The sequence below is a fragment of the Coregonus lavaretus genome, assembly GCF_964263955.1.
Source record: "Coregonus lavaretus genome assembly, chromosome: 28".
In the NCBI taxonomy this organism is placed as follows: Eukaryota; Metazoa; Chordata; class Actinopteri; order Salmoniformes; family Salmonidae; genus Coregonus; species Coregonus lavaretus.
This window is the reverse complement of record NC_140015.1, coordinates 6,169,186-6,183,202: the sequence shown is the minus strand read 5'-3', so window position 1 is coordinate 6,183,202 and position 14,017 is coordinate 6,169,186. Positions and strand designations below refer to the sequence as shown.

The 14,017-nt window shown below is 43.9% G+C and overlaps 1 protein-coding gene across 1 annotated transcript in view; it reads left to right on the top strand.

Annotated features, from left to right (window-relative positions):
- Positions 1-10,625, top strand: part of LOC311103297 (KAT8 regulatory NSL complex subunit 1-like) — an 87,874-nt gene extending 77,249 nt beyond the window's left edge. The window contains 9 exon segments of the mRNA XM_084144832.1: positions 2,094-2,265; positions 3,376-3,567; positions 4,571-4,726; positions 5,172-5,338; positions 5,486-5,610; positions 5,947-6,004; positions 6,303-6,415; positions 7,191-7,488; positions 7,732-10,625. Coding sequence (XP_084000958.1) covers positions 2,094-2,265; positions 3,376-3,567; positions 4,571-4,726; positions 5,172-5,338; positions 5,486-5,610; positions 5,947-6,004; positions 6,303-6,415; positions 7,191-7,488; positions 7,732-7,992 — 1,542 coding nt within the window. The 3' untranslated portion in view covers positions 7,993-10,625.
- The last annotated feature ends 3,392 nt before the right edge of the window (positions 10,626-14,017 follow it).

Sequence of the window (14,017 nt, the reverse complement as noted above, 5' to 3'; positions counted from 1 at the left end):
TTTTGTGTGTGTATAGCCTGTATATTATGTGTGGGTTTATATGGATATGCCATCTGTAATGTGTGTCATTTTACTCATGGGTGGTGGATTGGTGTGTGTGTGTGTGTGTGTGTGTTTATTTGTTCATGTGTAATTGTGTTTCGTAAGCATCTTTTCATAATACTACATGGCTCGACATTAACGCTTGTTCGCAAGTAAAAATAATTCACTCAAATCACAATATCAAACAATTACTCACATCAGAATTGGACCAGAGTATGATCCACATGCGTTGTTGTGCACTGTTCTCCCAATTTCTGCAGAGCGCATCAGATTATAATTGTATTGCATTGACAGGCTGAGTATGTCAATCACTTTTAAGAACTCGTCGTGAATAATGAACAGGTGTGTGGGGCGGCGCACAATTGGCCCAGCGTCGTCCAGGGTAGGGGAGGGAATGGCCGGCAGGGATGTAGCTCAGTTGGTAGAGCATGGCATTTGCAACGCCAGGGTTGTGGGTTCGATTCCAGTATGAAAAAGTAAAATAATGTATGCACTCACTAACTGTAAGTCGCTCTGGATAAGAGCGTCTGCTAAATGACTAAAATGTAAATGTAAATGTTTAATAAACCAACGTTAAAATATTCATATGGTTGACCTAGCCCAAATGACAAATGACTCCCAATGCCTTCAATAGATGTCCACTGAAACCTGAATATAAGGCAGATCATCTTCATTAGTTACCTTGCTTTGAGGTAGCCAACCTTAGCCATTTGATGCCTGATTCATTAAATTAGGAAAGGATTTTATAAAGACAAAATATTTAGTTGTAATTGTAATGTTGCAATATTTTTTCAGCCAGGAGAGCCTTAAAGGGGCAGTGTTCTATTTTGAGACAGGCTTGAATATGCAAAGAAGCCTATTGGCAGAGGGTAGCTTACATTTTTGTGATTCTCTGTATGGTAATAATAATGATCATTAATGATCATCAACATTTTGTAAAGTGGTCCTTGCATCATACAACACAATTTGAAGTCACCCTTTTGGCCCATTGTGTTACAGACCATAATTATTTTGGGGACAAGTGACTTGAGCTTTCAGACAAGTACAAAATCAGTCCTACTTGTCCAAAGGACAAGTGGCTAAAAAAATGAATGTATGCCTTGATTTAGAAGTGTGAAAGGACATGCGAGCATCTATGTTTGTACTAGCATTGAGTGTGATTACATGTGGGGAGTGTTTGTCATTGTACTAACTACAGCATATGGGTTAATGGGGAGTGATCATCAGCCCTCCACACCAGTACATTTAAGGATCTGCATTAGAACGCTCATAGTGGGAGAACACACCCTCAGTGTGTATATTGGCTAGATGTCTTCTACCTCTGTGTTCGCCAAAGAGGTCTATTCCTTCATGTGAAGTGGCCTTGGAACAGGAGGCTAGTCTCCCAATGACACAGGCAGGGCTGAATGCTGCTGACTCCTGTTCTGTTAAAAGCAGAGGTGTTGTTTTATCTCAGACTAGGAGGAGCTGCCTGACAGACACCCACAATTCAAAAAGGTTTGACTTGACAAGGGGAGCTTATCATAGATCAACACTCCTACTCTGTTCAGTAAAAGGAAAACGCTGCCATAACGTGAACGTGCTGTGAACAAGCTCTCCTCTCAGCTCCTAGTGTTTCAGATTAGTTTCTAAAGCAATAAACTAAACAGGAACTCTGGCTTATCTTGGTAAACCAGCACCACAACAGTTTCAAAAGCTTATGTTTTGAATGTTTTATTTCTTAAACAATTGAATCTGGTCTGATTTTGATTGCCTTACAAGAAGGCAGGCGTTGTAGAAAGTAACTGTTTACAGCGGTTTCATTTTTAGAGACATTAGACCCAGAGTTGATGTTGTGCAACAGTATGTTGTTGTTGGAACAGGAATATGACGACTAGTTCTTTCCGAGCTTCATCAGAGACGGTTTCCCTCTGTTGTGTACATGTTTCCCATGTGTCTGGATCTTACACCTTTGTCCTTATTATTGTATTGAGAATTTGCGCTCAGACTCCATTACTTAGGCCTACCTGGTTAAATAGGTTTCAAGAATCCTCCATCCCTTTCTTCTCCAGGGCCAGAGGATGGGCGTCCCGGGTCCTCGCTGTGGCTGCGAGGTCAACCCCCAGTGTATGACGTGTGGCGGCCGCACCCCCTCCTCCGCCGACGTCCAGTATGAGCGCCCTCTACTGGAGAGGCTGTCCCAGTTCGACCCCTGCGTGCACCCCATCCTCTCCCTCACAGACGGTAAGATTGATCGGTTGGTTGATGGATTGATTGAATTTATTTGTTCATAAAAATAAATCAAAATCCGCTCCAACCCGGAGACAACATTGCATTAAAAAGGGTATGCCTAATAGCTACGTACGCCACATCTTCTCTCTCTTGTAAGGAGCTCTGGCCTCGTCACGCCCTGGGTCAGGGGTTGCATAGTTGGTTTATAAGCGATAAAAGACCCAGTATTGAATACTAGGCGCACCCCATTAAATTGACTATTTTCTAGGTAGAATTTGAGATGTAGCTTTGATGTATCGAGAACTTGCACCACCGCCAGCTTCAATCCAATCAAGGGTCATTGTTCCACACATATTATGTAACATATATTTCATTCTTACTCTGATTTCCACTAGTGAGCTCCCTCCCACACTTCTCTACTGCTGATGTTGTAAAGGCCTGTGGCTGGGCCTGTAATGTGGGCCTGTCAGTGCTAAGATTAAAGGGAAATAGGATGTAGAGAGCAGGATTGAAAGCAGGGGGGTCGGCGGAGGTGGAGGGGCTTCTTGAGCTTCCAGTCTGGACCTGCCGAAGTCCTCCCCCTGGTGGACTGAGTGAGAAATCCACTCTGACGCTCTGTCAAAGCACTGCTGCTCACTGCATCCACCCTCCCCCTCTCTTGCAGTCCCAGATGTGCCTTTTACACATGAGAGGAGCTAGCTAGCTAGCTAGGCCTGAGAGATGTGAAAGCGTCAAAAGTCTGCAGTGTAATGGGGTATAAAGGACTGGCTGGAGATGGATGGTGCAGTCAGAACTAGGTCAACTGGTGTGAGGGGATGGTTGGTGGTTGGAAAGGCAATGCAGTCTATGACCATGCGATGCTACTGTCTGTAGGTGGTAGCGAGGGGTCCAATATGGCAGCTGTAGCTGGCACACACAATGGTGTTGGCCTTTTTAATAGTGCACAGTTGATGGGGTTTGTAGTTTTTACAAGTTGTATTTGATCTGTAGTTCCCCTAGAATCTATGCCTATGCAGTTGTCAACACCTGATTGGTGCTTTGTATCTATTTTGCCGGGCCAATGTGCCCTGTTTAGGTGTAGGTTTATTTGAACACCCTCCCTCTCCCTCTGTGTTTGTGCAGACGTGACAATGAGTCTGCACCTGCAGCGCGTCCTCAAGTCCCACTGGAACAGCCGGCCCCTGGAGAAGATGAAACCCCTGAAGAAGCTCTCCCTGAAACACAAGCTCTCCACGGGACGCCTCCATGACCCCTCCGCCTCCTTCACCTCCAAAGACAAACACAAGATGACCAACTCCCTCCTCTCCACAGTCCGTAAGGAAAGCCTCATCACCTCTAAAAGCCTGAGACTTTAAGCCAAGCACCGGGGTATTGCCTCACCGTGGGAAAGGCTCGTATAGCCATTTGTCCCTAAGCATGTTAATTTTCTACACCTTAAATGTTGTGTAACACAATAGATTAAAATGTACACTGTAAGGTGATGTATAGGAAGGATCTCTTAGTTTTGCAAAGCTCTTGAGATATGATCAGTATTGGCTGTTCATATACCGTTGTAACAACACATTTACATTTTAGTCATTTAGCAGACGCTCTTATCCAGAGCGACTTAGTTAGTGAGTGCATACATTTTCCATACTGGCCCCCCGTGGGAATTGAACCCACAACCCTGGCGTTGCAAGCGCCATGCTCTACCAACTGAGCTACAGGAGGCGAAACATAAGAGGCCCCACCAGCCTGAAAATTCACCATCCTACATAACAAGCGTTTATTTTGTTTGGTACTCTGTATTATTCAGGTGTGAGTGTGTGGCCCAGCATTTCCTGGTAAATACAGTGACTCAGCTGCCTAAATGAAAAAGCAGTGTAATTGATAAAGAAGCTTAGGTAGTTTTCTGCTTCGAATGCATGGACCCTATTCAGAGAGCACAGATGGATGGAACATGATAGACTGATAATAATTTCATTACAACGTTACATAATTGATGCTCAGTGCTCTCCAGAGCTCTGCAGCACAATGTTCAAATTTAGATTTCTAAGCCAGTTTTGTTCGCATTTGTACTCTCACGCCGAAAATATGTCCGCTTTAGTGTTGTGGTGGGGTCTACTTTATTTACAGTCAATTAACACTGTTAGACAAAATCAGAACTATATATTGACTGGTCGTGGCTAAAGTAGACAATGTATTCATATAATAGACAATATATATATGTGTGTGTGTGTGTGTGTGTGTGTGTGTGTGTGTGTGTGTGTGTGTGTGTGTGTGTATACAAAACATACACACTGCCTAACCCTCCATGTTGCTCCATCCTCCTCCCCAGGCCTGTCTCATCACAAGGTGCGTTCAGAGAAGCTACACAGGCAACAGCTGGAGAGCCGCCCCCACTACCGAGGGGAGCGGGGCCACGGGCCCTACGACAAGAGCCACGCACGCAAGAGGCCCCGAGAACATTCACTGTCACTGGACAGGATGGACAGTAAGTTGCCTGCAGTCTATTTATTTTCTTTCTTTCTTTCTTTCTTTCTTTCTTTCTTTCTGCCTTTCTGCCTTTCTTTCTGCCTTTCTTTCTGCCTTTCTGCCTCTTTCTTTTTCCCTCTCCCTCCCTCTCTCTAAGCACCTGTCTCATAGCTTGGGCAGCTCAAATGAGTTCTGAAGGGTTCTCCCTCAGGTAATTGTCGCACCGCTTAGACACTTCCACCGTTTTTCACAGTATGTTTGACCCTTTCCATCTCGCTTCAACCTTTTACAAGGTCCATCTTCTTTAATCAGTATCCATTTTATCCAGTGTCAGCTACAGATTTTGTAAGGCTTGAGTACTTGAGAGATGGATGTATATGAGTCGGGAGGATTCTAGTGTATTTACTGATTTTTCTCTACTCTCTCGCTCTCTTCCCCCATACTCTATCTCTCTCTCTCCTCAGACACCCCTAAGCTGTACCTGGATGGGGGCAGTCTGTGCCCGTCCCTATCTGCTGGGCTCCACACCCCCACCCACAGCTCCCTGCTCCGACAGCTGTCAGCCTCCTCAGAGACCTGCTCCATGCCCTTCACCCCCTTCAACAGCAGCCTGAGGGACAACAGCACCCCGGTACGATACACACACATCTGGCCTGTACATCTGTGTGCGTATGTGTGTACTGTGTGATTGAAACAGTAATGTTGAAGTAGTCATGGTAGAAGTACCTAGAAGTTGGCTTGACAGTGACTGACCCTGCTCCCCTTCTACCCCGTACAGCATCAGCCCATCCGCAGGAGGAGGGGAGAGAGCTCCTTTGACATCAACAACATCGTCATCCCCATGTCTGTGGCTGCCACCACCCGCGTGGAGAAACTGCAGTACAAAGAGATCCTCACCCCCAGGTACGCAAGACACAAAATGGCCGCCGTGCCTACCTCGGCATGAGGAAGTTGCCTAGAGTCAGGAAACTAAGCACAGATCCAGAGTCCGTTTGGGGATTTCCCCCGTCTAATACATTAATAACGGTTAGGATGTGGGACTGTAATGCTGATCCTAGATATGTCCAGAAGGGCAAATAGCAATTGTTAGGATATGATTTGGGGGACTGTAAGCTGATCTTAGATCTGTGCCTAAGAGAGACTGCCCAGAGCTACGCACAACACTCACTCTCTCACACACACACTCACACGTGGGTAGTGAATTACTGATGTATTAATTATATGGCTTCCATTTTGCAGTTGGAAGGAGGTTGACATTTGTGCTAAGCCAATCGCTGAGGAGGCTGACATTGAGGAGGTAAAAATGATTTTCTCTTAATATAGGATACCAATAGCTATTTTGAGCCTTGGTATGACCTTTTCAGAATCTCAATTGGTGTAGTTTACTGATGCAGACCAGAAGTATGATTCAGTTGCAGTGTTGTCCAAAGATGTCAAACATCTAGATAGAGCTGCCACCAACCTCCCTTTACACTATATAGCTCTAATGCAATACATTTCATGATAATAACCAAACCAACGTTTGACAGCAAGCTGCGTTCATCAAGTGTTACAGCACTAACTTGGAGGGCTGATCTTTCTCTCCCTCCCTCCAGGTTGAGGACCTGACAGACAATGCGTTCTCCCAGCTGCACCAGCCCTGCGAGGACCAGGAGCGTTCCCGCTGGAGTTGGACGGCCAGCGCCATCGCCAAGAGGAGAGGCAGCCGGTCAGTAACGCACACAAACCAAAACACCCCCGCCCAACAACAATACACCCCCTACCCACAATATGAGTTGCAAGAAGACCCCCCCCCCCCACACATGGTCTGCCATAATCCACCCACTCGCCATAACGCTCTCTACGTTAGCTTTTCCAAGAAGGAGTGGCTGTGGAGGTTTTTCTAATGTCTTTATTAATCCAGCAATCAGTCCTTTTGGTGTGATCTGTAGCAGAGATGAGGTTCTGAGCTGCATATTGATTGTGATTCTCTTATCTCAGAACCTTGACATTTTTGCACTGATGTTTTTCCCCCTGATACACTACGTTATACTGCAGTGCAGCACAGGGAACACCTTAGCATGTAGCCTAGCGGTTAAGAGCGTTGGGCCAGGCCGCTGGTTCTGATATCCCCGAGCAGATTAGGTGGGAAATCTGCCAATGTGCCCTTGAGCAAGGCACTTAACCCTAATTTCTCCAGGGTCGCCATCAATAATGGCTGATCCCTGGCCTTGACCCCACTCTCCGAGGGTGTCTCAGGGAGTTGGGATATGCAAAAAAAAAAAAACATTTCCATTTCACACACTCGTACAGGTTTCCCACTTGTACATGCAGTGAAAAAGGACAAATATAAGCACGCTCTATTTGACCTTTGGCCTTCTGGAATCTAGATGATAGGTTTCTCTACTTAAGGCTATTCTTCTCCTTTCTGTTCAATTGAAGTCTAGCTGAAGACTTCATTTCTGTTCTTCATGCCAAGTTTACTCCCCTCTCCCCCCTTCCAGTTCGTATGTCAGTGGACGGTCGGACGGTCGCACCACTCCCCTGCTGGGCGGCACCAACCCCTCCACGCCGCAGCCCTCCTCCCCAGACACAGCCCACTTCCACGCCCTGCAGGACTATGGCAGCGCCGCCTCCCCCTGCTCCCCAGCCAGCCCCGACCTGCTGTCCTACCCGTACACCCCAGGGTGTTACACAGCGGGAGGGTACTCCTACACCCCTATAGGCTCCAGGGACTCCCACCGCCTGCTCTCCAACGAAGACACGCGCTGCTCCACGCCTGACGGCACCTACGAAGAACTGGTAGGCTCCCCATGGCACATACATTTTAATACTATACACACGTTCACACACTTTAATCAGTATGTATGCCGTCTTTGTGAATCTGTGGCAGATTGTAGAGGATATATGAGAAGGCACCAGGCCTTTGGGTATAAATGTACACAGACAGACCAATAATATTTGTGATAAGTGAGTGCTAGCCCTGTGTTAAGCGGTGTGGTTCTTGTCAAGTCTCTGACGTGAGTTTCCTCTCTCCCTCTCCAGGTTCCCATCCCAGTACACCCGTGGGACCGGAGGAGCTTCCCCCTGGAGAGCGACCCGCCGCCGGAGCCCGAGGAGCAGCCAGGGAACGCAGAGGAGCGCCCCTACAGAACCATGCGCCACATCTCCGGCTGCAAGACGGGCTCGTCCAGGTCCGAGTCCGACACCGGGGGTCCCCCCTCGCCCCTCCTTTCCCCTGACGATAGTAGCAAGCAGAAAACCCCCTCCGCCACCACTACTCTCACCAGACCCTCCCACCGATGAACGAAGGCTCTCACCGCATAAAGGACTCGCTACTTTTTCCTTTCACAAGACTCAAAACAAGAACTACATCAACAATGGAATAATGGACTCCTGTTGTTTGATATTCAAACATCAGTCAAATTCTTTCACAGTTTTTAGTGAACATAGACAGAGACCCCCATCAGAAATCAGTTTTGTTCTTTCTTTTCTTGGTCACTGAAATGAAAAAATATATAAAAGTGAAGGGAAAAGGGAGAGAAATTAGACTGAAAGCTGAATTTGTGATGAGCAGGGCAATAGTTGCTTCCTGTTTCTGGGCCAATGGGCTGAGGGCTAAGCAGCCACTCAGGCAGTGTGTGTACCTTTCTATCCCCCACCCCATGTCAGTTGAAAATGGAGTGAGTAAAACAAAAAACAGCAATGCCTTGTTGTCATAGCTTGTATTTGTTGTGTCCCCTTGAATCAACCTAATAATATTTGTCCCTCCCCAGAGAATTGGAGTGAACCTGAAATGATCCAGTAAGCACTTGTTTGACAGAGCTGTAGCAGTAATCTGAGTTGCCGTTTTCCTTGATGTCTGTCTGCTTTTCTTTCCTCTCTGTTTGTCTGCATTGGTATAGTTGTTTTATACAGATAGGTTTAATAAGATATTTCCTTTCAACCCCGTCACATAGACTGATAGAACAAGTGGTTGTGGGCGGTGTATGAAATAAGTTTAGCACATCAAGTGACACCACCCTCAATATGGGATTACATATACACTAGTTTCAATAAATCATTCAAACCAAAGTGAAACAAATAAATAATAATGTGGATATGTTAACTAATATAACGACAGAAAAAAACGCATTACCTCTCTACTACATAGGAAAATCTCCTGTAGAAATGGAGGGAGTTGATACAAGTGTCTTTCTTCAACTGTGTGCATGTTGGATTTCTGTCTTCATTTTCTTTGTGGTGTGCGTGCTGTTATTGGTTTGGATAATGTGCAAGAAATCACTAAAGCGTGCAGTCAGGTTCCAATTACAAAGAAAGCTCCTCTGTTTTTGAATGTAGTATTTTGGCTTTATCTTGGATCAAGGCCCTTCAATATTTGCTCCACTTAAAATGTCTGTACCCTAGCTATTGACACGGGTTGGCCTAGTTCACATCCGATGCACTGTTTCCAGCTTGTAATGCATAATTGCCATGTCACTTGGTATAGTAAAAGAAAACATGAGGGAAAAATATGTAAATGTACCTAATTCGGTCCTGTGTCACTATCTGTTATTTGAACTGGACAAGGCAGATAATGTCAATGTACCTGTTGGATTGTTAATGCAGTTCCACAATTGGATTAAAATCACTCATGCTCTGTCTTATTGGGGGTTCAAATGTCATGTTGGTTAAGTCAAATGCTTTTCATGTAACAATACAAAACTCCCCAAGTGTGAGTTGTGTTCATTAGAGCAGACAAACTGAAAATGTTCTGAAACATTATTTAATGGTTAACGAAAATGAGCGTTTCTTATTGGATAAGTCCAGGTAGTCCCTGCCTGTTATATTCCGTTTGGTGCCTACTGAACACGGCCCAGATCTGCCCAGTCAGCTGCCCTAGTTCCCAGCACCTCCTGCTTTGTCCCTCCCTGCACATGAAGTGGAGCATTGTATGGAAAGCCTCTAGACTAATCTCTCCATCTAAAAAGGCTTTTTATGTTTAATTCACTTGAAGTCAGAAGGCTGTGGTCATCACACACACACGAGGCTATGTAGGGCTTTATCAGTTTGACTAGGGCTTTATCAGTTTGACCATGCCCATCTCACCAGCCCACCTGGCCCTTTCTATTTGGTCACTTTGTAAGTCTGATTCATGCTCTGCCCCAGCAGTCAAAACCACCTGTTAGTTAGCCAATCGTAAGCCTGCATCAACCTGTGCCCCAACCAATGCCCTGCTCTTGTTCAAATTACCGCTAGTTTGGAATCATGTCATGAGACGTGTCTCACAAGAAAAAAATATAATGTGCAAGAAAGAAAATCCTTCAGATCACTGTTCAGTTGAGCCTTTATTTTTTTGTCTCCACCCTCTTCCCTGATTCTGCTGTCTAATTGCGAGGAGGTAACGTGAGGCCTTCACTGGTGAATCCTTTGAATCATTCTCCCACAGGAGTCTGTCTGTCCACTAGTCCCCTTGGTAGGTCCAGACAGACGACTCAATTTCTAGGGACCATCGATGCCTGTCCTTGTCCCCTTCCTTCTCCTCACAGAAATCCCCCCTGTCATGAATCATGATCAACTATGGCTTTCTGTCTGCGAGTGCGGATCGATGTACAATAGGGTTTGACTAGCGTTGAAAAGCCGATTTATTGTATTTTACATTTATTGTCTGGGCTATTTTCATACTTAGAATTTCCAAAGTGGTGAATGGGGGTGTCATCCTTTAGCATGTAATAGTTTGTACAAAAAAAAAAAAAAAAGTATATTTTGTAAATAACTTAACTGTGTTTGATGTTCAGGCTGTAGCTGTCCTGATTGTATAGGGAGAAGACACGACAAGTATATAATATTGAACACTTTTTCTTTATGCAGAGGCAAAAAAAAAAAGTTTATGGATGATTGACGAATCCGACGGGCAGGCAGCGTTTGTGCTTCTCAAAATAAAAGTGAATTATATTGTATCAACTGTGTCCTTGTGTTCCCTATGATCCTGTCAATTATGTGAGCTTGTAAGTTCTACATGTGTAAAGCTACATATTTCACCAACAAGGTAAGTTTGACAGGAAACACCCGTCATTCTTTGAAACAACATAACTCCTTAGTGTCTTCACAAATGTAATGGGAAAGAAGAAACCTTTAACATTGCTGTTCCAATACTGACTTTATTTCCTAATCCACATTTACAGCAACAAGTATTATCCGTGTAAACCAAATATTAATAAAATGCACATCACAATAAGGACAATCACGACTGTCAAGATTAAACTGCAAACTCAGCAGAGGAGAAACAAAACGGGTCATGGAGAGGAGTGACGCTAGTTAACATATCATTGCTCCCTTTAAGAGGCAAAAAGGAAAAGTAATTTACTACACTGAAAAGCCCCAAATTACCCAGTCTTTTCCACGTTTTCTTTTCCTTTAGTTGAATTAATGACAAGTCCTAGACCTACATACCACTAACTTTCTTCCCCTCGTCACGACAGATTTAACTACAGTACGATTAGCCATTTGCTTAAAATGTCAGTCATTTTAAGAAAATGTTTAATGAATTATAAACCTTTGCGTTTATGCTGTCCTTTCAGAATAGTAAACCACTCCTTCGGATTAATTTACTGTATGTGGTTACTTGGAAAAACGAGAAGAGTGAGATGACGTTTCAATTTTCTGCTTCTAAGTAAGACTAATTTGGGAAAAACAGCCTTACACTTTCGCGTAACATTCACCACACACAAAGTGCATAGGGTTGTTTTATGGTACCTTTTCTACGATACTCTAAAACCGTCTAAAAGGATACGTGGCCTAATGTGAATATCAGTCTAAGTATCCCTACCTAGATTTACACATCTACCTCAATTTCCTTGTACCCCTGCACATCGACTCAGTACTGGTAACCTGTGTATATAGCCAAGTTATCATTACTCCTTGTGTATTTATTCCATATTTTTCCACTGCATTGTTGGGAAGGGCTCATAAGTAAGCATTTCACTGTTAGTCTACACCTGTTTACGAAGCATGTGACAAATAACATTTGATTTGAGTATTTTTGGGGCACTGCAACAGTGCAGAACTTTCGGTAGTTCATATGCTAACATGTCTTATCTTTAATAGATTTGTTCTATCGTAACAATGAATATAATCCACTTAACACCATTTTTATATACTATCAGCACAGTACACATTGTTCATGTTGACCATGATGAATGAGGAGGAAAGCCAGCCAGATATTGACTTACAGTACCAGTCATAAGTTACACCTACTCATTCCAGGGTTTTTCTATAGTTTTACTATTTTCTACATTGTAATATAATAGTGAAGACATCAACACTATGAAATAACACATGGAATCATGTAGTAACCAAAATAGTGTTAAACAAATCAAAATATATTTTATATTTGAGATTCTTCAAATCTTGCCTTGACAGCTTTGCAGTGTCTTGGCATTCTCTCAACCAGCTTCATGAAGTCACCTGGAATGCATTTCATTTAACAGGTGTGCCTTGTTAAAAGTTAATTTGTGGAATTTATTTCCTTCTTAATGCGTTTGAGCCAATCAGTTGTGTTGTGACAAGGTAGGGGTGGTATACAGAAGATAGCCCTATTTGGTAAAAGACCAAGTCCATATTATGGCAAGAACAGCTCAAATAAGCAAAGAGAAACAACAGTCCATCATTACTTTAAGAGATGAAGGTCAGTCAATACAGAACATTTAAATAACTTTTAAAGTTTATTCAAGTGCAGTCACAAAAACTATCAAGCGCTATGATGAAACTGGCTCTCATGAGGACCGCCACAGGAAAGGAAGACCCAGAGTTACCTCTGCTGCAGAGGATAAATTCATTAGAGTTAACTGCACCTCAGATTGCAGCCCACATAAAAGCTTCACAGAGTTCAAGTAACAGACACATCTCAACATCAACTGTTCAGAGGAGACTGCATGAATCAGGCCTTCATGGTCGAATTGCTGCAAAGAAACCACTACTAAAGGACACCAATAAGAAGAAGAGACTTCCTTGGGCCAAGAAACACGAGCAATGGACATTAGACCAGTGGAAATCTGTCCAAATTTAAGATCTTTGGTTCCAACCGTCGTGTCTTTGTGACACGCAGAGTAGGTGAACGGATGATCTCCGCATGTGTGGTTCCCTCCGTGAAGCGTGGAGGTGTGATGGCGTGGGGGTGCTTTGCTGGTGACACTGTCTGTGATTTATTTAGAATTCAAGGCACACTTAACCAGCATGGCTACCACAGCATTTTGCAGCGATACGCCATCCCATCTGGTTTGCGCTTAGTGGGACTATCATTTGTTTTTCAACAGGACAATGACCCAAAACACACCTCTAGGCTGTGTAAGGGCTATTTGACCAAGAAGAAGCATGATGGAGTGCTGCATCAGATGACATGGCCTCCACAATCACCGACCTCAACCCAATTGAGATGGTTTGGGATGAGTTGGACCGCAGAGTGAAGGAAAAGCAGCCAACAAGTGCTCAGCATATATGGGAACTCGTTCAAGACTGTTGGAAAAGCATTCCAGGTGACTACCTCGTGAAGCTGGTTAAGAGAATGCCAAGAGTGTGCAAAGCTGTCATCAAGCCAAAGGGTGGCTACTTTGAAGAATCTCAAATATAAAATATATTTTGAATTGTTTAACACTTTTTTGGTTACTACATGATTCCATATGTTATTTCATAGTTTTGATGTCTTCACTATTATTCCACAATGTAGAATAGTCCAAATAAAGAAAAACCCTTGAATGAGTAGGTGTGTCTGAACTTTTGACTGGTACTGTACATGTAGTAGTGGTCAGCTTGAGAACTTCAGTGTGTAAAAACTACCTTGAAAAAACAAGAATGCATCGTGAGGGTCGGGAGTATAAAAAAATAATAGATGGGGGTGTCAGCAGGTGCATCTACAAGCATTCGTAAATATCAGTTGAATATGTCTTACATCCACAGGATAGGGCTACTAGTAGGAAAGAAAGTGCGCAACATAAGTTTAGATCTACAGCATTTTTAAAAATCGTGCCCGATCGTTGCGAAGAAATATTTACTTTAGTTAAAATTCGATACGCAAGTAGTGCGCTGTGTGGGTAGGTAGGGGGTGATCATTTGATCATCTCTGACAAGAGAGAGGGAGTAGAGATTTGGAGCGCAACCTATGTCAGGCGTTTAGAACTTCATGCAGGGAAAATCTACACTATTGTCTAGGCATGTGGCTATGCAGTGGCATTTCTATTGCCTGAGGACAAACTGAATTATTCCGCTGCTCTATCATTCGCTACATACGTCAGTCTGAGACTGCCATCATTCAAGTTGTTTGTGGTGATGTCAAAATGAGGGGTGTTGTACAAAA